This window comes from Phacochoerus africanus, chromosome 8 (genome assembly GCF_016906955.1).
Source record: "Phacochoerus africanus isolate WHEZ1 chromosome 8, ROS_Pafr_v1, whole genome shotgun sequence".
In the NCBI taxonomy this organism is placed as follows: Eukaryota; Metazoa; Chordata; class Mammalia; order Artiodactyla; family Suidae; genus Phacochoerus; species Phacochoerus africanus.
Window position 1 is genome coordinate 52,122,471 of NC_062551.1, and position 24,673 is coordinate 52,147,143.

General features: G+C 53.8%; 1 protein-coding gene across 2 annotated transcripts in view; it reads right to left on the bottom strand.

Annotated features, from left to right (window-relative positions):
• Positions 1-54: 54 nt before the first annotated feature.
• Positions 55-24,673, bottom strand: part of SYMPK (symplekin scaffold protein) — a 41,159-nt gene continuing 16,540 nt past the window's right edge. For both annotated transcript variants that reach the window (XM_047789647.1, XM_047789646.1), the window contains 18 exons: positions 20,027-20,181; positions 19,187-19,337; positions 17,856-18,060; positions 15,906-16,056; positions 13,703-13,938; positions 12,633-12,714; positions 12,348-12,461; positions 11,222-11,369; positions 10,107-10,267; positions 8,258-8,366; positions 7,811-7,911; positions 7,112-7,202; positions 5,981-6,082; positions 2,272-2,459; positions 1,321-1,497; positions 1,039-1,134; positions 468-791; positions 55-308 (listed from right to left, as the gene is read on the bottom strand). In XM_047789647.1, the coding sequence (XP_047645603.1) occupies positions 171-308; positions 468-791; positions 1,039-1,134; positions 1,321-1,497; positions 2,272-2,459; positions 5,981-6,082; positions 7,112-7,202; positions 7,811-7,911; positions 8,258-8,366; positions 10,107-10,267; positions 11,222-11,369; positions 12,348-12,461; positions 12,633-12,714; positions 13,703-13,938; positions 15,906-16,056; positions 17,856-18,060; positions 19,187-19,337; positions 20,027-20,181 (2,729 nt within the window). In that variant the 3' untranslated portion in view covers positions 55-170. The remainder of the gene's footprint in view (positions 309-467; positions 792-1,038; positions 1,135-1,320; positions 1,498-2,271; positions 2,460-5,980; positions 6,083-7,111; positions 7,203-7,810; positions 7,912-8,257; positions 8,367-10,106; positions 10,268-11,221; positions 11,370-12,347; positions 12,462-12,632; positions 12,715-13,702; positions 13,939-15,905; positions 16,057-17,855; positions 18,061-19,186; positions 19,338-20,026; positions 20,182-24,673) is intronic.

The following is a 24,673-nucleotide window of genomic DNA, read 5'->3' on the forward strand; positions in this document are numbered from 1 at the left end:
AGTCCCACAGCTGACCTGACGGCAGAGACGAGGGCCTGCACCCATGCCCAAACCAGCGATCTTTCTTTTTTAATTTTTCGAGGCAAAGCCCTGCTGGCCAAGCCCCGCCCCGCCCGCCCTTCCTGAGCTCCCAGTCCCACTCCCCCTCCCCACCAAGCCCTTCCCCTTGGTCAGCTGTTCCCCTTGGTCTCCGGTTCCCCGGTTTCCTCGGCGGCGGGGCTGGGGGTCTTCACGATGTCTTCTAGGGCAGGGGTGAGGGTCTGGGGGCTCCGCTCCTCCTTTGAAATCAATCCAACGGCGGCTGCTTCCTAGTGACCGGAGAAGTGGGAGCTGGTCAAAGATGGCGTGGTCTCGCCGCCAACATTCCTGCCTTACCCTTCCTGCCCCCTCCCCGCCTTGGGCACTCGGCACAGACACGTCAGCCCGGATCCCTGGTGTTTCTCGTGCTCGAAGGTTGTTATCCCTACCTTAGGCAGGGGTCCCTCAAGACTAGAGTCCAGCAGCGCAGCCTCGGTCAGCCCCGAATCGTCATCCATGCTGATGAAGATGGCTGGGGTCTCGCACTCCGGGCCCTCCTCCCGGAAGTCAATGGCTTCCTCTGGCTGGGGAGGGCCTGGCCGGGCCGAGGAAGAGGATGATGACGAGGGGGCTCCCACTCCCCCAGGCTTCAGTTTCTGTTCCTCCTCCAGCTGCCGCTTTAAGGCCTTCTCCTGGGCCAGCCGCAGGCCGATGAGATCTTGAGGGGGTCGGGGGGCCGGGGGCGGTGCCAGGGCCAGGGGCTCTAAGTCGTCCTGGGGGTGGGGAGGGACACAAAGCAGCTCAGGATGGGTGGGACCTAGGACCCAGGCTGCTCTCAAGAGGATGGTGGGAAAGAAGCCAGAAACCATCCTGAGGCAGACACTAGGGCAGGCGCAGGGAGTAAGGGGCAGCTGTCTGCCCGCCCCAGTCCCTTTCAGGAGGCGCCTCCGCAGAGAGGGCTGGAGTGGGCCGGAGGGGCTGGGGCCTTTCTGGCTCGGGGAAGGGGCTGCAGGCCCTCACCTCTTCCAGGGGCCCGGCAGGCGCTTCCTTAGTCTCTGGCTCCTGCTTGCCGCTGGCTTCCAGAATGGTCATGATGGAGTTGGGGATGTGTGCTTGCTAGGGGAAGAACAGGATGGGGGCGCTGTGGGCAGCTGTGACCCATAGACAGCGCCCCCCATCTTTGGTGTCCCTGACCCTCCAGAGCCCCAGTCCTTTGTGGAAATTCTGGGTGCCCCTCTGCCCACCCCACCCAGTCCCCCAGGGCCAGACCCAGGGGGCCACCCACCTCACACCCTAGGGTACCTGGTGGGGGGTGAAGGAGCGGACATGAGCCAGCAGGGGCTCCCGGAGCTCGGGGCACTTGTCAAAGACGGCACCCAACTGCTGGGGTGGGAGCTGCAGGATGACCTGGAAGCTCTGGGGCTTGGTGCGTTGACAGCACTTGATGAAGCCCTCCCACACCTTGGGATACTTCCACACCTGGACCAGGCAGGGAGGGAGCACTCGTGAGGGGGCCTGCAGGCAGCCAGCCACCCCCAGAAACTGGGAGCAAAACCATGCCAAGATGGCACCACCTCAGTTCATTCTCACAGCCACCACAGGAGGGCGAAATTAGCCGTGCCAAACACATGAGGCCCAGGGAGACGCTGGGACTTGCCCAGGGTCGCCCAGGGAAGGTACCAAGGGGCAGAACTGACATCTGAACCCAGGCCTGTCTGAATCAGCACTTAACCTCTATGGATTAGAGGCAGCAAAGCCAGATGTTGCAAAGTGGCAACCTGTGGGCTGAATCCAGTCTGAAGACTTGTGGATGGGATTTGTTTCATGGTGGTATTTCTAAAAATCATTTCTAACTTCTCTTGAAAAATGGGAGTATCTTTCAGCCCTAGCCTGCTTTCTGGCTGGGGGCACCGTGCTGGGGGGAAAGAGGCAGCCGCGCCTCTCCTGGGATGTGCACCCCCTGAAGTCTATTGCTTGTGCCTACCACCCAAGAGCCCTCACTCATCATGTTGCCACCCTGTAGCCATCTGACCTAGTGACCCCTAGAGCACTGCAGTGCCTCAGCAGAGGGCAGGGGAAAGGAGCTGGCCGTCTTGGTAGAGCTTGCTCTCTGCATCGTGGCTCCTTCAGGGTAGGGAGCCAGGTAGGCTGGAAAGTGGCAAAGCCTGGCGCTCTGCCTCAAGCCGGTGTGTAGTGTGTCCTGCTGCAGTGAGTCCACTGCTTGGGGGAAGGGGGAGGCCAGGGGTGGGTTACCTGCTTCATGATGAGGCGGGACAGGATGTTCATGACGAAGCCCCCCAGGCGGGGGTACATGGTCAGGGACTGGATGACGGTCCTCATGAGCAGCATGGGCAGGGGACTCTGCTCCATCAGCTGCTGCATCACCACGGCCAGCACCTCCGACGTGTACACGTTCCGCTCCGCAAAGCACAGGTTGGTGGCTGTGAGGAGGCGGAGAGTGGGCCTGTCCTCTTTGCTTGGTTGCCCCCCGGGAGGTGGGAGCCCCACCACCATTAGAGAGCCTCAGTCCTGATTTCCTGAAACTCCAGGCAAGACAGATTTCCCCCACCCCACAGAAGGTCTGAGGGGACACCGGCCTGGTCCTTGGAAAGCCTAGGAGCTTGGCCTAAGGGAAGATGTCCATCTCCTGGAATTCTCCCTGAACAGAGTGGGAAAACCTTGGCCCTTTCTCTTTGGGAACAACCCCCAGAAAGGATGAGGTGAGAAAAACACATAGCCAACCCCTGGGGAGCCTGGCTTGAATGGGGTAGCATGGCACCTCTGCCCCGACAGCTTTGCCTCCCATAAACAATCTCATTGGGGGCAGGAGAGATGGTCTCCACCAGCAGGCTGGTCAAGAGCTCGCCCACTCTCAACCCAGTGCATAAGGGCTTGCGCTGGTGCTAGGGTGCTGCTGGGTCATGTGGGGGCCACAGTCCAGAGAGTAATGAGGGAAGGGCGAGAGGAGGCAGCCTGGGCAAATGCTGAGCTCCCCAGCTCAGCACCCAGTGCCAGGAAGGGCCCAAGGAGGCCTGGCACAACATAAGCACCCACGAAGACAGGCAAAGACCAGGGCAGGCCCTGGGGCCTGTCCCCTCAGGAGTGGGCTGTAGCACCCCGACATCAGTGGGATCGGCAATGCTCTGATCCACTGTGCTACTGGGAAGGCCCCGGAACTGCCTCTGAACCCCTTCTTCCCCAAACACCACTTGCCATGTGAGTCTGTCAACCAGGAAATCTTTATTTAGCCAGAAGAGAGGCCCCCAATCCTTGAGAGGCTAACGGAGAACAGGGCTGGGTGCCTATGAGGAATGGGGGGTGGGAGGGGTTCCTAAAAGGGAAGAGGAAAGGACGGAGGCACTATAGGGGGACAGGCAGGGAGGCGGCTGGAGCGGGCAGGGCAGGCATCTAGGCCAAAGGGGCGGCAGGAAGTGCAGGTGAGCCAAGTGCCAGGGGACCCACCAGAAACCTACAGTGTTCCTCCTCCCTTCTAGGTGGCTGCTGGCTCCTGCCTGCTCTGCCTAAAAGGCTCCAAAGTCAACCCTCTTCCTCTTCTCCCCCTCGGCTCCACCCCAGCCTCCTCCTGGGGCTCCCACCCCGCCTCTAATCCACTCTCTCCACAGCAGCTTGAGGGGTCTTTCAAAAGCTCAGCCTGATCCTGTACCTTCCATAGGTCCCTCAAGAGGGCAGGTCCTCAACTGTGGCCTGTGACAGAGCCCGGGTATGGACGGAGCCCACATGGCATAGGCTGACCTTGTCTCCTGACCAGGCCCCCTCCCCAAACCACCAGACCCAGCCAGGGTCAGCTCTTTAGTTCCAGAACCAGGCCGTGCTAACAAAGCTCCTGGCCTCTGCAAGCGTTCTTCCTTCTCTGGGATCATCTTCTCACCTGCTACCTCACCCCTGCTCAGCCTCTGTGGGCTCAGCTCAGGTGACCCCCTCTTCCAGGAAGCCCTTAATGTCCCACACAAAGGAGGGCCAGGTGGCCCCTCTGTCCCAGCCCTGTTTGCTCTGGACTGTTACTCTAGGGATGGCCTGTGAGCCCCAGGAGGGCAGGGCTGTCTCCGCCCCTGCCGTGTCCTCAGCACCGCCCAGCACAGGGCTGAGCAGAGGAGCTCAGTGGGTCTCCTTAACTGCTGGACCAGTCCGCTGGACAGGTCTAGTCATACAAAGACTCCCCAGAGACAGAGTGGCACACCAGCACAGGGAGTGAATGCCAGGAATGACTGCTTATACCGTTAGGTACAGGGGATTCCACGGGGCCCCAAAACAGGCCACTAATGCAACCATAAAAAGGACAGGAGCCTGAGCAGAGAAGCACTCTCAGAAAAGACAGGATTGTGTTGTGGCCAGACAGCTGGTCAGGAGGCCAGCTGAGGGGTGACTGAGAGCTCGGCAATAGAGAGGCTCTGTGTGGGCCTGGGTTTGTAGGAAGAAACAAGTGGCATTCTAAAGGCCAGGCCTTGCTGACATCTCCAGGCATCTGCGCACTGGCTGGGTGTGTGACCTGGGTGTAAGGCCTTTTTTTCTCCCTGGGCCTTGGTTCTCGTGTAGATCAGGGACTACATCTGGGTCCATGTATGGGCTTTAGTGGGAGTGAGGGGCCAGGGCCTACATGGTACAGCTCATCTCTTGACCAGGTCCCCTCCCCCCAATACCAGATCCAGCCGGGGTTAGCTCTGCAGTTCCAGAACTAGGCCACGCTAGCATCATCTGCATCACCTCAAATTGTACACAAAGCCATGTGAGTCTCCTGTCCCTGGGAACGCGTTCGTAACCTTCCTGAGGTCACATGAGGGGCCAGGGCACGTAAAAGACCACTCCTGGAGTCTCAGCTTGGAGCCCCTTTTCACTTCACTGCTTCCACTAGAGGCCTTGGTTCCTTTTTAGCTGCATGTGGGTTTCAAGTTTTCATATGCTCCTCCCTTGACCTCTAAGTTTCTGAAAGCATTTGCTAAGGAAGACTGGGACAAAAGTCACTGAGGAAGCTACCTCGGGCTGGACATGAAGCAAGGGGCAAGGAGGGAAACCCCTCCCCGCTTCTGAAGGAGAGGCGGAAGCAAAGGACAGTTGTCTTCTGAGAACAGTGGGGACAGGAAAGGCTTCCACCTTGCGTGGGAAAGCATGGCTTCTGGACGAGAACCCCCCTTCAGGGAGGAAGGGGAGCGGGGAGCTGAGGGAGCTGAGGGAGCGAGATCTTCTCAAGGGAGGAGGCCCTGGGCCCCATGTGTGGGAGCAACCAGCACAGCTGGGATTCCAACTCAGGTCCACCTGACTGCAGATTCTGTTTTTGCTACTACACCTCTTAGCTTCTGTGTGGCCCGGAAAGTTACTTTACCTCTCTGGAACGTCCATTTTGTCTACAAAATGGAAGTCAGCATACTTACCAGGTAAAGAGTGGTGCAGATGGGCAGGCAGGCCCATAAGGTGCTTAGGAAGGCCTGGCTCAGACTAAGTGCTAGGTAAGCAGTGACAGCAGCTATTATGAAACTGCTAACTGTGGTGAGGTGGCCAGGTTGTCTGCAACTCCCTCGCCCTGGAGGCTCGCTCTCCTGTCTCAAGCGGAGCCCAGACTAGACTCCTGGTCCAACAACCGCCCTGGCGCACTGCGTCTGCTCTGCTGGCTGCACCTCTGCCCAGCTCAGTCAAGGCTCTGCTTCCTTCATTCCTCAGGCTGGGGCTGAGGAAAGAGCCCCCACCCGCCCCTTTCTTGATGACTACTCTGCGTCAGTGCACGGCAGGTGCATCACTTCCTTGGAGGGAGGGACGGAGAGAAGAGAGAAGGAAGGACAGGAGGAGGGAGGACAAGGAGCAAGGGTAGGTGTCCGGAGCTCTGCGATGGGGCTGCAGGTGGCACAGTCTCCGATTTGGCAGATTCCATCAGGGGCACGTGGGTGACAGGTTCTTCCCCAGGTCCACGGAGGCCAGGCTACTTGGGGGTGGGGTGGGGGAAGCGCCTCACCTTTGATGATGGACTTCATGTCACACTTCGCCGAGTCGATGTTGTGTAATGCGATGAGAAGTTCTCCTGGGTTCAGGGGGGACAAGGCCGAGTTCCCCTCACCTGCAACAGGTAGGCGTGGGGGGAGGAGGAGACAGTGTGGAGGCCTAAGAGACGGGTCCTAGGCCCCTGGACTGGGGGAGTGGCAAATGAAGACAGGGTGGCCTCTGGGATTCAGGGTACAAGGGGCTAGAGCAGCAGAAGAAAGACACACAAAAGGGGGGGCCTGAATGAAGCAGCAGCTGGAAAGCTGTCCTTCGCAACCAGAGGCACCCCCTCCTCCCCAGCATGGGGTTCCCACCTCCATTAGGGCAACATCTGGGTGATTCGGCTGCTCTTTCCACCACCGGCCCAGGCTGTGCACCCTAGCATAGCACAGATGCTCAGAAGAATTTGCTGGATAGGACAGGCTGGGGCCAGTAGCAGACTTGCAAACTAGTGCTTAGGCTAAAAGCTACGGCAGAGGAGGCTGGGGGAGATGGAATTCTTCTGGTGTTGTTTTGAGGGTCCCAGGTGTGTGCGGGGCGTGTGTTTGTGTGTTAAAATCACCAGATTATGTGGAACACACAGCCTCCACACTCCCTAGCTCTACCCTATGCCACTTGGTAGGCTTTCAAAGTGGAAAGTTTCTTTTTGACCAGGTCAAACAAAAGCCCCCTCACTCACAGTGGGAGGGGTTCGGGCAAGAACTGAGCAAAGGCAGGAGTGGAGCCCATGCCTGGGGGAGAGTGGAGAGTAGCTGGGTCCCAGAAAAGAAGACCCTTAAGTCAGACCTCAGTTCCACAATTCTGCTCCTGTTGTGGAAGAAACCATGGTCCATATATCACAGGAGGGTGGCAGGGAGCTTTGGGACAGATGCTCAGACGTCGCCAAGTCGGGATGGTAGCCCCAGAGAGCATGAAGAGCACCCCCTTCCTCTCTTAAGGTGGCACCCCCCCCACCCTCATTCCACATCTCACCTCCGTGACCCCCTCCTCCTGCCAGCTGGGGTGGTGTCTCCTGGGGGAGCAGGGGGCACAGGGAGCCAAGGAGGAGGGAAACCGAGGGCTGGGCTGAGCTGGGCCCTGGTAGGGAGGAAAGCACACCACCTACCATGCTGCGTGCCCAGCAGGCGGTTGAAGACCTCTTTCACCACTATGGGGTTGAGTTTGATGAGCTTTGGCAGGGCCTGGATCACTTCTTTCTACAAGAGAAGGCAAGGGAGGTAGGTTGGACATGCCCCACCGCCACCCCCACCTCTCCGAGCCCCCTACTGCTGGCCCTGGGGAGGTGAGGGGTGAGCTCCGGCCCCACCACGCCACTCCAACGCTTTCTTCCTCACTCCCTCTGGTCCCCCAAGGCTGAGCTTCCCAATTCACTGGGCTTGACTCAGCCCCAGCCTCACCACCCCCAACCTCGGCCCCCTGGGCCAGCTCCAGGACTCCCCCTGCGAGTGGAGGAGATGGAGGCTTGCCCGAGGTCCCGTGGTCTGTTAAGAACAAGACCTGGGCAGGGAGGGGAAGCACGTGCTCAAGGACAGTGCTGCTTCTGTGGTTTCATTTAGGCCTCAGGATAATAATCTGTGTGTGTGGAGGGTGGGGTGGATCTCTGGGATACTTGTCAGAGGAAGGAACCCTGCTCAGAGAGGGAGTGGCTTGCCTGACGTCAGAGGATGTCGAGGCGGAACAGAGACTGAGCCAGACAAGCCCCAGAATATGCTCACCAGCATCTGCCATGGGCACCTGGGTGCCTACCTCCTCCCTGTGCCTGCCCTGCCCTGTCAGTAGGGCGCCCAGGAAGGCAGCTCCATACCTTTTCCAGCCCATTAAGCACAGGGATGAGGAAGCGGACGTCGGGCAGTCGCTTGTGGTAGAGATCCCGGACCCGCTTCACCAGCTCTGGGGAGGGTGGGACTGCAGACAGAAGAGTAAACAGGAGGCCCGGGTGTTGGGGGCAGTGGGGAGGGTGAGCACCGAGGAGGAGGAGGAGGAAGAGGAGGAGAAGGAGGAGGAGGAAGGCTGGTGGGTATGGGGGGAGGGACAACTCCCTTTCAGAGCAGAAATCCTTGGCCCTCGGTTTCTCAAGTGCCTTTAGCCAAACACTGCTCCAGATGGAAAGGCTGCGGCCCAAGGATGGGAAGAGACCCAGGAGAGGTCCCCCCATCTGGGGACCCAGCAGCTCTGATCCCCAGGTCCTGGGAAGGGGAAGTGGGGAAGACCTGGGCGATGGAAGGATGAAACATGGGGCCCCAGGGGGCACCTTTGTCTGTGAGGCTGTGCAGACATCGTGTGACCAGCGTCTCTGCCCCCTTGGGACAGTTTTCCACCAGCAAGAGCAGCTCTGGCGAGTTCATGCCCATTCCTCGGATCTAGGGGTAGAGAGAGGGATGATGGGAAGGTCCAGGGAGGGGGCTGCGCAATGTGAGGACAAGGGTCTGTGGGTGAGAGCTCGGGGAGGCCTAGGTGTCGGGGCAGGGAGGCTGGGGAAATGCTGAGACCCTGCAGTAAGAACTGATAAGAGAAGATCCTAAAAGTTCTCATCATGGCGCTCCCGTTGTGGCTCAGAGGAAATTAATCTGACTGGTACGCATGAGGACACAGGTTTGAACCCCGGCTCACTCAATGGGTCAAGGATACAGTGCTGCCGTGAGCTATGGTGTAGGTGGCAGATGCAGCTTGGATCTGGCGTTGCTGTGGCTGTGGTGTAGGCTGGCAGCTGCAGCTCTGATTCGAACCCTGGCCTGGGAACCTCCACGCACTGTGGGTGCAGCCCTAAAAAGACAAAAAAAAAAAATTCTTATCGCTAGAAAAAAAAAAAACATCAACTATGTGAGGTGATTAATGAAACTTACTATAATAGTCATTCACAATATCTGCATATATCAAATCACTGTGTGGCATACTTTAACCCAGCATTACATGTCAATTATATCTCAGTAAAACGGCGGTGGGGGGAAGAATAGGTGAAAGGTTCAGAGCAGTTGGGGGGAGGGCTGGACAGAAGCACCTTGGTCTCTTCCACCCAATCTCACCGGGGCACAGACCTCCTGCGGCTGAGCCTTCACCAGTGCTGCCCTCCTATTTGGCAGGCTGTGCCCTCTCCTAACCTGACCTTTAAGGCCCAACCTGTCCTTCAACCCCTCCATGAAGACTTTCCTGGCTTCTGCAGGCACCACTGACCCCTGGGCACACCTTTCTGCAACTGCGAGGGCCCCTGCTTGGCTGCTGACTCAGACCAAGGTGTGACCTGCTGCTGCTTCTGCAGCCTCCCCCCGCCCCGCAGCCAAACACAGGGAGTGAAAGGCCAGGCTTCGAGGGTTCATGCCTTCCTCTGCCCAGTAAATCTTTACAAGTGGAGCTGACAGTCACTGCCTTCGAGGAGCTCACAGTCCAGTGGGCTCACCTTCAAAATGGGGAGAAGAATCTGCTTCCTCCTCCAAAGGAGCCTAGTACCCCGATGTAACAGGTAAGGACACCCAGTGGATCTGGTTGGCAGGTATGTGGGAATTAACGTAGCACACTTTCTCCTTTTATGTTGGTAATTTTCAGTAATGTCAGGGACAGAGATAAAAAGAAATAGTTTTCAAATCCAGCTACAAACTGGAAGGACAGACATTCCGAATTGCAAAGGCCAGCCTGTGACTGAGTTGCTTCTCTTGGGGGTGACCCTGTGGCTTCAAGAGGAGAAGAAGTGACTTAAGCAATGACAACTGGAGCTTCCTGTCAGCAAGGCAGGGGAAGGACAGCTCATAAATGGCAACAGTGATGAGTCTGTAGGCATGAGTTCACAGAATCCCTCCAACAAGCTCGGGGGACTTAATTATCTTCCCTGTTTTTACTGAGGGTGCATGTCCACAGAGTGAGCAAGTGAGAGGCAGAAGGAGAGCCCAGGTCTCTCGGATCCTAGGTTTTTCACTCAGGGCAACCCTGCTGTCTTCTCCTGAGCAGACGGATGTGTGGGCCACCCTCAAGCCACAGAGCTGCTGGGCCTGGGGTGACAACCCTTAGAGCTTAGCACACACCGAGGAGGAGCTACCGGGGGAAGGGCTGAGTTGGGGGTTTAGCCCTGCCCGTGCGTGGGCAGAGCCTGGTGGGCTCAGGGGTCTCACCGGCTGTTCAATGACCCTTAGCACAGTCCTCTTGATGTCGGCGATGGCCTCCGTGTACACGGCTGCCAGCTCGTGGATGAGCTTGTGGTTCTGAGGCAGGAGAGCCAGGTAGAGGTACAAACACTGCTTTACTGTCTCCTCGGTCCAGGGCGCTGCCACCTCTGGTAAGGCAGGAGGTGAAGATCAGGTGAGGCCTACTCCCCTCCCACCCTCAGGGTCTGGCCCTTCTTGGGAGGCAGGCACAGAAGGGAGCTGAGTTGGGAAGCAAAAGTCCCCAGGGCAGGAAGCCTGTCCTCTAGGAGGTGGGGGTGGAAGCGGGACGGCTCCCCTTCCGCAAGTCTCGGCACTCAGTGCCCACCTTGTCTCCTCTGACCACCAGTCCACGAGGCAGCCAGAGAGATCTTCCTAAGTGCAGTTCTGACCCTGTCCCTCTCCTGCTCAGTGCTCCCACAACTGTCCCGTGCTCTCAGGACAAGCCCCCAGATCCTCGCCCTGCTCTACCTGACAGGTCCTGGTCAGGGCAGCCCTGCCTCTGGGGCCCTGCACTCTGGTCACACCCCACTTCAGACAGACCCCAAGGCCTCCACTTTGGAGCCTCTACACGTGCTACTGTCGCCTAGAACACTGCCGCCCAACTCCTCTTGTGGTGCCTCCTCATCCTCTGGGTCTCACACCCTCTGGGTTCCCAACACTCAGGCTGCTCCAGGGCTCCTGTGCTCCTAGAAGGCCCTGTGCTTCCTGCCACAGCCTCAACCTTCCAATTTATGGTCCATCCTCTTGGGGCCCGAGTCTCCCCATCTGGCACACGGAGGACCCAGAGCTCCGCTGAGTGGGCCTGAGATGATCCTGCCTGGAGTTGCATCACTGGCTAGCTGTCCTTGTCCTCGGCTTTCAGCCCAGCTGTCCCCACCTCCAGGACCCTCTCCCTGACCCATCAGGCTGGGCCAGGCACCCCCTCTGGGCTCCCACAGACCCCTGATTTTGCCACCCAAAGCCTGCTTGTTTCGGTTACTGCTGTCTAGCTGTCTTCTCTAGCAGGTTCTGACCCCAGGGCCCAGTCCAGAGCCTGGGACGCAGCAGGTGCTCAACACACCCCTGAAGAACCTGTACCAAACCTGTGTCTTTGTCGGCTCCAAACAGCACAGATGGTGGGTTGGGGTGGACCAAGAGCTGCAGGTAGTTGAGGGCAAACTTCTCCACATACTCTCGCAGCTGCTCCTTCTCGTACATGCGCTTGATAAACAGCAAGGCTTGGGAACGTACCTGAGGAGAGAGGAGGGCAAGGTGGTGGAGGGGGAAACAGCTGTCCTGAGCTTGGCAGCCAGTGTGAAAACAAGCCCAAGTCTGAGGAAGGCCTGGCCTAGCTGAGTTACCTGTGCCCAAGACTGGCTTGGGAGGGAGGTTTCCTGGCCCAGCTGAGGGCCCTGCATCACCTCGCCATCTACTTGCCTGGCTCCATTCTTATCACGTCTGGCCCTGCTTGCTCTGCTCCAACCAGGAGCTTTCCTCAGTTCCTCACAAGTGGCGGCCTTCTCCCTGGCACTGAGACTTGGCACACAAAGTTCCCACTGCCTGGACTGCCTGTCGCTGGCTATATCCTGCTGGGAGCCAAGAGGACAGAGCCTGGTCTGGGGCATTGCTTTGTCCCCAGCAGCACCCCAGGGCCGAGCCAGAGTGTGCAGTTAGGGTCTGCTGAATGAACGGACACAAGACACCAGAAAGGAGCGGGTTGAAGGCAGGAGCAGGGATGGTCATGGGCCCTCTCCATCACACCCAGGCACATCTGACCAGGGCACAGCCATCTACTCCTACTGCAGGTCTTGGCTCACACGTCCCGACTCTGGGAGCCTTCCTTAAACCAACCCCTCCCCAACCCCCTCGCCAGGGCCTTGCAGCCACACACTACTCCACTCCTGGCACTGAACACATGGTGTCTGCTGGTAGGTCACACTGGCTCCTCCCAGGTCCCAGCACAGTGGGGCCTTAAGAGGGGCGCACAACACAGGCAGAATAAGAGCGAGAACGGGCCTGCCCTGCTTGGGGTGTGAGTATATATATGTCTGTACCTTCTTATCAGCTTCACGCCATCATAAATGGAAAAACCACCACCACCACCAAAAGACTGTTGTAAGATGCACATTAGGCCCAGAAAGTTTCAGGGGAGTGTAGAAAAGGCTGGGCTGGTTACTCGGGACAGAGGAAGGACTGAGTGGAGCTCAGCACAGGGCAGTGGGGGATCACCTTGTCCTTCTCATGCGAGCTGAGGTCTAGCAGGACGTGCAGGTACTGGAACTGGCGGGACGGGCGCTTGAAGATCAGGTCTCGAAGAGTGGACATGCCCAGGTAGGTGCGGCTCTGCGGCAGGAAGGAGGGGAACCAGAGCTCAAGGCCCCTGCACGGCACCACTGGGAGGTCTCCCCCGCCTCAGCCAAACCTGGGACTGGACCAGAGCACCCGGTCCCTCCCAGAACCCCCTGCCTGTACCATGATGCTCGGAGTGGCGGGAGATCTGCCGCCTGTCCTCACCTCATCCTCACAGTACTTGCGAATCACCTCCAGGGCACTCTCCGTGATGAGTGGCGCCTCCAGCACGACCTTGGTGAAGATCCTGCCAGAGAGGGGGGGTAGGGAACGGCTGGCTTCCCTGTCCTGCTGATCATAGCTCAGAGCTGACAGTGCCCCCCTCCAATAGCTTGCTCAACCCCCTGGGTACAGAGCTCTGGAAGCAACAGAGCAGGGTTCAGACACTGCCAGGTGGGTGTCCTGGGCAGAGACGACCTCTTGGAAACTCAGTTGCTCCCATTTTTCAAATGGAGATTCCTAGCTTGTTTAATATAGCAATGGGAGGGGATGATGGGAGGCTGTTCTTTGAGATGTGGTGACCAGAAAAGGCTGCTTGGAGATAACACTTGTCAATGCTGGCAGAGGAGAAAGAGCCAGCCACGGAAGAAGTAGGGGGAGAGCATTCCAGGTAGAGCAGAGTGAGTCCATCAGAGGAACAGGAGACTGAAGGCCAGCAAGCTAAAGTTCGGGGGCAGTGAAATGCAGGGAGGCAAAAAAGAGGCTGAAGAGGTTGGCGTGGACTGGATTATACGCGGTCTCATAGGACACAGTAAGGAGGTGCATTTTATCTGAGGACAATGGAAGGTTTTTAGTGGGGAAATAACAAGACACAGTTTACATTTATAAAGTGTCACCTGAGCTGCTATGTGGAGAATGAATAAGCTGGAAATCCAGGAAAGGAGGAAGCTACAGAACCGATGTGGGCAAGAGGTGGGGATGGTGAGAAGTCAACCTCGGGAACCAGCCTCCAAAGCAGACGCTGTTACTCGTCATGTATTATATGAGAAAATGGAGGCTCAGAGGGTAAGTGACACAGGTCAGAGAGCAGGCAGCAGAGCCAGAGAACAAGCCCGGGACACAGGGCTCCAAGTCTGCATGGAAGCAACCTTGTCCATGCAGACAGTGGGGAGAAGAGGGAGACTCAGGATGCGCACGTGGAGACTGGGTGCTGATGAAGAGGGAGGGGGTCAGAAAACAGAACGGAAAGGCAGGGCACAGGACGGGGACGGGAGTGCACAGGGCCGCCCCCTCACCCATCCTTCTGGTCTGGCTTCTCCTGCAGGCCGGAGAGCAGGCGGATGAGACAGTCCTCATACTTGTCCAGGGTGCCCGCAGCACCAGCTGCTAGGTAGGCATTGTACTCCTGGTAGAGCCAGGCGAAGGCCAGGTCCAGGCGGGCCCGCACATCCTCCAGGATGAAGGACAGGACCTCGGCCTTCAGGCCCGAATCAAACTGGGTCACCAGGCTGGCCAGGATCTTGATGCGCACCTGCCAGGAGAGCAAGTGTGTGTGTGGGTATGGGGGTGGGCACCCCAGGCACCCCACAAGTGAGCCTTGCAACTCCTCCTGCTCAGCCTCAAGGACTCCTAGTGCAGACCCAGTGCTGAGTGAGGAAGGAAAGCTGAAGAACCTCATTCTCAGTAGGTCTCATGTGTATGGAAGAAAAAAATGAAAAGGAAGGAAAAAAAGTCAATCATCACAATAAAACTAGGAAAAATATCTAGGCATAATATCTAAATTATAAATATCTGAAATAAAAATTATAAATATCTAAACTATAAATATCTAGATTTCTAGGACTAACATCTACATACTTAAGATCTTGAAGGATTCCCCTAATCTGTACATTCATCACCTCTGCGGAAGGAAGACGGCATATAGGTGGGGGCCAAAGATGATGTCTGATATCTCTATGGCCTGAAAAAAATATTTTGTAACAGAGAGAGTATGTCTACTCTTTGGTTAATTAAAAATAAACTTCAGGGGAGTTTCCATCGTGGCACAGTGGTTAACGAATCTGACTAGGAACCATGAGGTTTCGGGTTCGATCCCTGCCCTTGCTCAGTGGGTTAAGGATCCGGCATTGCCGTGAGCTGTGGTGTAGGTCGCAGACGTGGCTCGGATCCCACGTTGCTGTGGCTGTGGCGTAGGCTGGCAGCTACAGCTCCGATCGTCCCATATGCCGTGGGAGAGGCCCAAGAAAAGGCAAAAAGACAAAAAAAAAGCAAAACAAACAAAAAAAACTTCAGGGAATTCCTGTTGTGGTGCAGCGGAAACAAACCTGACTAGGAACCATGAGGTTGTGGGTTCAATCCCTGGCCTTGCTCAGTGGGTTGAGTGGTGTAGGTCCCAGACAAGGCTTGGATCCTGTGTTGCTGTGGCTCTGGCGTAGGCCGGCAGCTGGAGCTCCGATTGGACCTCTCACCTGGGAACCTCCATGTGCTGTGGGTGTGGCCCTAAAAAGAGAAAAAGACAAAAAAAGAAATAAACTTCAAAAAATATAGAAAAAGGAGTTCTCGTCGTGGTGCAGTGGTTAACGAATCCGACTAGGAACCATGAGGTTGCAGGTTCGGTCCCTGCCCTTGCTCAGTGGGTTAACGATCCGGCGTTGCCGTGAGCTGCGGTGTAGGTTGCAGACGCGGCTCGGATCCCGCGTTGCTGTGGCTCTGGCGTAGGCCAGCGGCTGCAGCTCCGATTCGACCCCTAGCCTGGGAACCTCCATATGCCGCGGGAGCGGCCCAAAGAAATAGCAAAAAGACAAGAAAAAAAAAAATAGAAAAAGTTGCTTGACTGAGGTTATAATGCCAGAGGGTGGCAGAATCAGATTCAGAGCAGGGGTATACGAAGCAACAGGGCAAGAACAAGAATACTGTTTTTTTTTCTTTTTGTTGTTTTTTTTTTGTCTTTTTTTTTTTTTAGGGCTGCACCCATGGAGGTTCCCAGGTTAGGGGTTGAATCAGAGCTGTGGCTGCCTGGCCTACACCACAGCCACAGCAACTCGAGATCCAAGCCGAGTCTGTGACCTATCACACAGCTTATGGCAATGCCAGATCCTTAACCCACTGAGCGAGGCCTGGGATCGAACCCACAACCTCATGGTTCCTAGTTGGATTTGTTTCTGCTGCGCCACGACGGGAACTCCAAGAACAACACTGTTAACCACAGGAAGGAAACAGGAGGCAGCCCGCACTCACAGGACTCTTCCTTGAAGCTGCCCTGTGCTGAGCAAGAGCACATGCGTGTGCACAGCTTTTTCCCTCCTGGTCACCTGTGTGGAGCTGCTACTCTCTGATTTATGGAGGACAGAGTGAGGCCTGAAGAAGCGGCTGGCGAGCGGCAGAGCTGGGATCTAGAGCCAGGGAGGGTTGACCCCAGGGCCCGTCTCTCCGCTGGGGTGTGAGGTAGACTCTTGGGGAGAGGGACTGGAAGGAGGGGCTCCAGGGACAGGGGCACACCTGGGCCGCCCCACTGCAGGCCACGGCCTTCTCAGCCCGCAGGATCCGCTTCACAGCACCCAGCTTCATGGCCTCAACCTGGGCATCCGTCAAGGGCTTCAGCACATCACACAGGCGGAAGATTTTCTTGCGCCCACCAGCACCCGCCAGCCTACAAGGGAGAGAAGGGACAAGGACACGGTGACTCAGACTTGGAACTCCTGTTCTGGAGCCCAGACCCACAGAGTGACTCTCTCAGCCCATGCCACACAAGACACCCTCCGCCCCCTCTCCCCTCCCAAGCTGTCTCTCCGACTCCTCTGTGACTCTGAAGCTCGGCAGGGTAGAGGGTAGTGAGAAGGAAGAAAATGCTATTTTGGTTTTGTGAACAGTATCTCAGGAAAGGCTTCTATAAGGAGCAGACAACAGGTGACTGGAGATGTGAATGAAGTGAGGGAATAAGATCCGCAAATATCTGGGGGATGAGCATTTAAGGCAGAGGGAACAGGTGGTGCAAAGGCCTTCAACAGCAGAGACCTGCTGCTTGGCTGTTCAAGAAATACCAAGAGGTTGAGGTGGCTGGAGGAGGGAGGAAGGGACACAGAGAGCCTGGAGGGGCAGCAGATCAGGCATGGCCCTGTTAGCAGGCCTTGGCTGGCGACAGGGCAGAACGGGCTGGATCCTGTGGTCTGTAAGGCAGGTGAGTATGAGGATAAGGATGTCGACAACAAGCAGCACTTCCCACAGGCTGAGGGCTTTACATCGTTATCACTGCCCACTCTACCAACAGTCAGCAAACTGAATCATCCAACCACCAGTGGGAACTCCTCAAATTCTACCCCACCCTTAGAGAGAGATACTATCGTTCCAATTTTTCTTTTTTCTTTTGGTCTTTTGAGGGCCGCACCCATGGCATATGGAGGGTCCCAGGCTAGGGATTGAATCAGAGCTGTAGCCACTGGCCTATGCCACAGCCACAGCAACGCCAGACCTGAGCCACGTCTGTGATCTACGCCACAACTCACGGCAATGCCAGATCCTTAACCCACTGAGTGAGGCCAGGGATTGAACCTGCAACCTCATGGTTCCTAGTTGGATTTGTTTTTGCTGCGCCACGACGGGAACGCCCCAATTTTATTTTTAATGTTTTTTTTTTCCTTTTTTTTCCTCATTCCCAATATATGGAAGTTCCCAGGCCAGGGCTTGAGCCAAACCACAGCAGTGACCTAAGCCACATCAGGGACAATAATGGATCCTTAACTCACTGAGCCACAGTGGAACTCCTCCCCGTCCCAATTTTAGATATAAGTAAGGGAATATTTTTATATAAAAGAAAACAATAGCTAGAGTTCCCACTGTGGCAGCACCTTGAGAATCTGACTGCAGTGGCTTGTGTCACTGTAGAGACGTGGGTTCGATCCCCAGCCCGGGTCAGTGGGTTAAATGACCCAGTGTTGCCGCAACTGTGGCGCAGGTCACAGCTGTGGCTCAGATTCAATCCCTGGCCTGGGAACTTTCATATGTCATGGCTGTGGCCAGAAAAAAAAGAAAGAGGAGTTCCCATCGTGGCACAGTGGTTAACGAATCCGACTAGGAACCATGAGGTTGCGGGTTCGGTCCCTGGCCTTGCTCAGTGGGTTAAAGGATCTGGCGTTGCGGTGAGCTGTGGTGTAGGCCAAGCGGCTACAGCTCCGATTAGACCCCTAGCCTTGGAACCTCCATATGCCGCGGGAGCGGCCCTAGAAAAGGCAAAAAAACAAAAAAACAAAACAAAACCAAAATTTCACCAAAAAAAAAAAAAGAAAGAAAGAAAGAAAGAAAACAATAGGTAGGGCTTAGTGGGTATGGCGCTGACTGAGGAATAAGAGACCCTCATCCAGACCAAACTCTATTTATCTGTCTTGGCCACAAACACACGCACACCAAGAACCAGGTCCCCAGTCCTGCACCAGCACCTGTGAGGGGACTCACCGGGGCTGCGTGACAGGGATGATGGGCTCTGGTCTCCTCTTGGCCTGGGGTGCCTCCTCCTCCAGGGTGGACATGGAGCTCAGGGAGCCCACAACTGAGATGGCCTGGCCCTGGGCCGAGAGGCGCCGCTTGATCAGGACACTCTCCGGCTTCACCACCTTCTCCTCCTTGGGCTCCTCCTTGCACTGTTTGGTCTGCTCCACGCCTGAGGGCAAGGCAGCAAAGAGGATCTTGTCAGACCCACCTCCTCTCTTTCAAGGACCTCCTGTCTGCCAGGCTCCATTCTAAGCCGTGTATCCACAAAACTCATTTAAATCTGCAAAAGGCCTTTTTGGACAGGTAATTTTTCATCCCCATTTTGTAATGTTAACAACTGAGGCTCAAACTAGAAATGCCATTCCCCACTGGAGGGAGCAGCAAATGGTACCGCCACTTCGGAAAGCTGATAAGCAGTGTCTAATCGTACTGAACATACACAAACTCAAGCCAACAATTTCACTCCTTGGTATATACTCAAGATAAATGAGGGCATGTGTGCGTCAAAACACTTGTACACAAATGATCACAGTAGCTTTATTCACAAAGACCAAACCTGTAAATATTCCACAGGTCCATTCACAGAGGGGTGTGGATAAACAAATGGTGGCCGATTCACATGATGGAATATCATTGAGAAATTTTATTTATTTATTTTTTGTCTTTTTGCTATTTCTTTGGGCCGCTCCCGCAGCATACGGAGGTTCCCAGACTAGGGGTCGAATCGGAGCTGTAGCCGCTGGCCTACGCCAGAGCCATAGCAATGCGGGAACTGAGCCGCATCTGCGACCTACACCACAGCTCATGGCAACGCTGGATCGTTAACCCACTGAGCAAGGGCAGGGACAGAACCTGCAACCTCATGCCAGTGGATTCGTTAACCACTGCGCCACAACGGGAACTCCTCATTGAGAAATTTTAAAAACTACTGGCTCACACACCAACATGGATGAACCTCAAAAACTTAATGCTGAACAAAAGAAGCCAGACTTTAGGATCCTAGTTATATGATGCTCAAGACTAGGAAAAACTAACCAGTGTTTGTTTCTGCAGGGCTAATACCATGAGTAGCCAGTGAGTGGCTGAGGTAGTCTGGTTTGCCTTAGACCTCAAACGCAGGTCTGCTGGATTCCAAATATTGAGCACTCACGATATCTACGGGACCTGTAATTATTTACACCTAAGATCCCATGTGATTTTCATTCGCACCACTACAAAGAGGTGCTCTTTCAGCAAGGAGAACCCAGTGACCACAGTACCAACCCCTGACCCAAGTCAGCCCATGTGACACTCACCTGGCCCTAGTCCTGCAGCTGTCATCTGTGTGGCCATGAGTCGAGCCAGGTGCTTGATCTGGGCTTCAGTGCCTGCTGACTCCACTGGGGTGTAGATGGCTTGGAAGGAAGCGGGCATGGCCTCGGGCAGGTACACCATGCTGATGAGGACCTGCAAGATGCCCAGGAAGAGGAGCCGTCCCTTACTCACTGACACAATCGCGTCCGTTCCACACCCGGGCCAAGTGGGGAAGCAGCAAAGATGAGGTATATGCTCAAGACAGACTAAGCCCCCCGGAGCCTCTCAGCAGAGGGAGAGCTGAGCACGGGCAGAGGCAATCCCCATGAGCACCCAACAGAAAGGTATCCAAGCTGCTACAACCAGAGGGCTAAAGTGAGACCTCCCCACACCCCTCCAACCCACACATCAATTCAAACCAGTGGATTTTCACTTTGGAGCAGGACATCTTTGAAAATCCGAACAAAACACTGACCATCCCACCCCAGCAATGGGTAAATAAGTCATGGGGTTCACTCTCCAGTTAACAGACCCTCCCTGCAAAGAAGACCAGAGAGAGTGAGAATGAGTGAGTCTGGAGGGAGACTCAGAAGACCCACAGAGGGATTATTTGGAAGGGGGGTGACAAGTGACATCCTGAAGGAGTAAAGATCATCCAAGAAGAGGTCCATCCAGGGTGAGGAGGGACCCCTGGATGACACGCTCCCAACCCTGAGAACAGAAAAGTGTGTCAGGTCTGGTGTCATCTGCAAGAGGTGGGCTGGGTGGAGTAGAGGGACAGGGAAAAGACTAGAGACCTTTCCTCCCTGCCTCGTGGGAAATGGCCCCCCAACCATCCTCACCAGATTAGCCACGTTGTCAGGCGTCAGCAGAGGCTGTAGGAAATCGGCTGTGATATCTGTATCTGACTGGCCTGAGATCTGCGCTGAGGCCTTCGAGGTCCCTGAGGGGCCCGGCTCCAAGTCCTTGTCCTCGTCGTCTTCTCCCAGGTTGGGCTCTGGGATAAAGAAGGAGACTAGATGCTGGCTCTAGAGAGAGCAGGAGGCCCTCCCTTCCTCCAGCCTCAACAAATAGGTGTAGGGCAGCAGGTGAAGGTCTTTGTGCCATATGAGCCTAGGAACTACCTGCCTCTCTCAAGGCCTTAGTTCTCCTTTGGGAAACGGGACCTGCTTAGCCCATCACACTAAGCTCCAAAAAGACAAAAAGTTGAACTAATAATTTCATAGAGTTTTATTATTATTATTATTATATTTTTTTAGGATCGCATCCTCAGCATATGGAGGTTTCCAGGCTAGGGGTTGAATCAGAGTGTAGCCGCAGGCCTACACCACAGCCACAGCAATGTCAGATCTAAGCCACCTCTACAACCTACACCACAGCTCACAGCAACGCCAGATCCCTAACCCACTGAGCGAGGCCAGGGATCGAACCTGTGTTCTCATGGTTCCTAGTCAGATTCATTTCTGATGTACCACAACGAGAACTCCTATTATATCCAAACATCTATCTTTAAAATAGTGCTCAACCTCACCAGGAATCAGGAAAATGTAAAGCATCCTAAATAAGTTAGCAAGCATGCCTATATGATTTACAAAAAATAGAAAGGTTGGTAGTGACAGTTTTTAGAAGGGGTGTAAACTGGAAATATAAGCTGGTATAGCCATGTGGAAGGGCAGTTTGACAGTAGGTCAAAATTTTAAATGTGCACACTTCTTTGACACAGCAATCCCACTTTTAGTTATCTATCCTAAAAACTTAATCACAGATATAGCTAAGGTAAAATGGACAGAGAATTTACTGCGACAATGACGCCACAGATATATGGCACACAATTTCCAACAGTAACAGGCTGGTGGAATACAAGTACAGCAGTTCTAACTCAAGGGAAAAAAACTAATAAAATGAAAATTAGAGAAATAGTCTTATGTGCAAAGATGGTCCTTGAAGCTGTATTTATAAAAGTGGAAAAGCTGGAATGTTCAATAGAGTGCTGAGTTAAATAGATTAAGGCAAAAATAAGATGAAATGCTAAGCGGTCTCTTAAAAAAGATAGTGACATGAGTTCCCGTTGTGGCTCAGTCCGCCTAGGAACCATGAGGTTTCGGGTTCAATCCCTGCTCTTGCTCAGTGGGTGAAGGATCTGGCGTTGCCGTGAGCTGTGGTGTAGGTCACAGACGCAGCTCAGATCCCGCATTGCTGTGGCTCTGGTGTAGGCAGGTGGCTACAGCTCTGATTAGACCCCTAGCCTGGCAACCTCCATATGCTGCAAGAGCTGCTCAAGAAAAGGCAAAAAGACAAAAAAAAAAAGATTGTGACAAAGAGCTGATGCCCTGCAGTAACCAAGGGCATATACAATTCAAGCACAAAATGCTGAACGACTTGATAGAATGGAGACTTCACAGAAATTCAAATAGCTAATAAATGTAAAACAATGTGCATCCCCCAACCCCAATATATGCAAGACAACCAATCTAAACCTAGGACACCGGAGTTCCCGTCTTGGTGCAGAGGAAATGAATCCGACTAGGAACCATGAGGTTGCAGGTTCGATCCCTGGCCTCGCTCCATGGGTTAAGGATCTGGAGTTGCCATGAGCTGTGGTGTAGGTCGCAGACTCAGCTTGGATCTGGCATTGCTGTGGCTGCGGTGTAGGCCAGCAGCTACACCTCCGATTCGACCCCTAGCCTGGGAACCTCCACATGCCACAGGTGCAGCCGTAAAAAGACAAAACAGACAAACAAACAAAAAAAACCCCCAAAAAAACCTAGAACACCATTTATACCCAGAGGGTTTACAGAATGTCCAGAGCTGTTAAGAGTTGGGCAACTGGCACACACGCTGCTGGGAGTGTATACCCCATTATAGCAATGGGCATATCTGGTGCTCAGATCTTGATTTCTGAAACTATTTCCTACTCAAAAGAAATCAGAGAAATAGCTGTTTGCAAGGCTGGGGTAATGAAAGCACAGGATGAGTCTAGGACATCTTGTTACACCAGAAAATCAGAAATGCTCAAAAAAACTTAAGGGATCTCATATATGAGCCAGCTCAATGCCCACACTGCTAAATATGAGACATTCTGAGCAACAAAATGAATAACAACAGTAATGGATTATAACCCAGAGAATAAATAAGAACCACAAGTCCACAATGATAATAAAGTAGAGAGAAGAGGAGTTCTCGCTGTGGTGCAAGGGAGTGGTGGCATCTCTGCAGCTAAGACAGATTGGATCCCTGGACTGGCACAGTGGGTTAAAGGATCCAGCATTGGGAGTTCTCGCTGTGGCTCAAGGATAACGAACCCTACTAGTACCCATGAGGATGTGGGTTCAGTCCCTGGCCTCGCTCTGTGGGTTAAGGATCTGGCATTGCCATGAGCTGCAGTGTAGGTAGCAGACAAAGCTCTGATTTGACCCATAGCCTGGGAACTTCCATATGCTGCAGGTCTGGACCTAAAAAAAAAAAAAAAAAAAAAAAAGATCCAGCATTGCCACAGCTGAAATTCCAGCCACAGGACGACCAAAAAATTTTTTTAATTAAAAAAAAAAAGTAGGAAGAAACAAAACCTCTTCCTTACAGTAAAATGCCAAGTAATATAAATGTAGAAGGAAATTTTTAATAACTATTATAGTAGTAAGAGGCAGCAACAATCACCAATGGATGCCAAGACCACCGGTTAAAGTCTGAAGAGGAACCGGTACTTCATACAGTTTCGAGTATCAACGGCAAAAAGGGTACGTTACACTCACTTCCACCGAGAGATCAAATTCCCATCACCAGTAACGAGACAAACTGACATCATGTGCCTCCTTATAAGACACATGGGAGGTCGGGGCATCACTTCTGCTGGGTTCCTGCCCAAAGTGCAGAACCTGAATTCAATCAGGAGGCAAAAGCCAACAAACCCAATAGGAGGGACATTTTACCAAACAGCTGCCCTGGACTCTACAATGTCAAGGTCATGAAACATATGGCTGAGGATTTGATTTGGGAGACTCAAGGGCCATGACAACTAAATGCAATGTGTGATCTTCACCTTGTGATGGGTACACGGGAGTGCTTGGTACTATTTGTATAACTTACCTGCAAGTTCAAAATTATTTCCAAATCAAAAGGTTAAAGTAATAGAAAAATAAAGTTGATTGGCAAAAAATAACTTTCAGTGCATAAGCTCTTTGCCCCACCAAGCACACTACTGGGAACTAACTTGTCCTACGACTGGACATGGAAGATTGTCACACTACAACAATCTTTACACTTAAAAATAAATAAATAAAAAAAAAGGTGTTCCCATTGTGGAGGAGCAGAAACAAATCCGACTGGGAACCATGTTCCATCCCTGGCCTTGCTCAGTGGATTAAGGATTGGGCGTTGCCGTGAGCTGTGGTGTAGGTCAAAGAGGTGGCCCAGATCCTACACTGCTGTGGCTGTGGCGTAGGCTGGCAGCTACAGTTCCAATTCAACCCTACCTGGGAACCTCCATATGGTGCAGTTGCAGCCCTAAAAAGACCAAAAAAAAATACATCAAAAAGGCTGGCCTAGTTGTAACGACTCAGAATCCCTGGCCTGGGAACTTCTGCATGCCACAGGTATTGCCGCCCTCCTCCCAAAAAATACATCAAATAGAAAATCAATTTATAAATGAAACACAGGAAAGGAGAACTCTATATATATAAGGCATTTCTGAAAGAAAATAAAAGCGTTAATACTTGAGAAGTGCTTACTTTTGGGGATAGGGATAAAAGGGAAACTATTTCCTTTTTGGCTTTGCCCATGGCATGTGGGAGTTTCCATACTAGGGATCAAACCCAGCTACAGCAGTGATCGAAGCTGCTGCAGTGACAATGTCAGTTCTATAACCTGTTTTAACCCACAAGAGAACTAGAGGGAGACTATTTTCATTTCACTCTTTTCTGTATAATTTAAGTAACTCATAATTACTTTAAAGAATATTATATACTTGGAGTTCCTGTCGTGGCATAGCGGAAATTAATCCAACTCTGAACCATGAAGTTGCTGGTTCGATCCCTGGCCTTGCTCAGTGGGTTAAGGATTCGGCGTTGCCATGAGCTGTGGTGTGGGTCGCAGACGTGGCTCAGATCTGGCGTTGCTGTGGCGTAGGACGGCAGCTGCAGCTCCGAATGGACCCCTAGCCTGGGAACCTCCATATATTGAGGGTGTGGCCCCAGACAAAACCAAAAAAAAAAAATTTCTATTCTTTTGGCCACCCCGTGGCATATGGAGTTCCCCAGCCAGGGATCAGATCTGGGCAACAGGTGCAACCCCCACTGCAGCTGTGACAACTTCAGATCCTTTAACCCACTGTGCAGAGCTGGGGATCAAATACGCATCCTGGTGCTGCAGAGACACTGACTACCCTGTTGTGCAACAACGGGAACTCCCCCAAACTCCATTTTTGACAACATTTATTAGTTGTCATTATATGTATACAATGCAATTTTTTTTTGTCTTTTGTCTTTTTTTGTCTT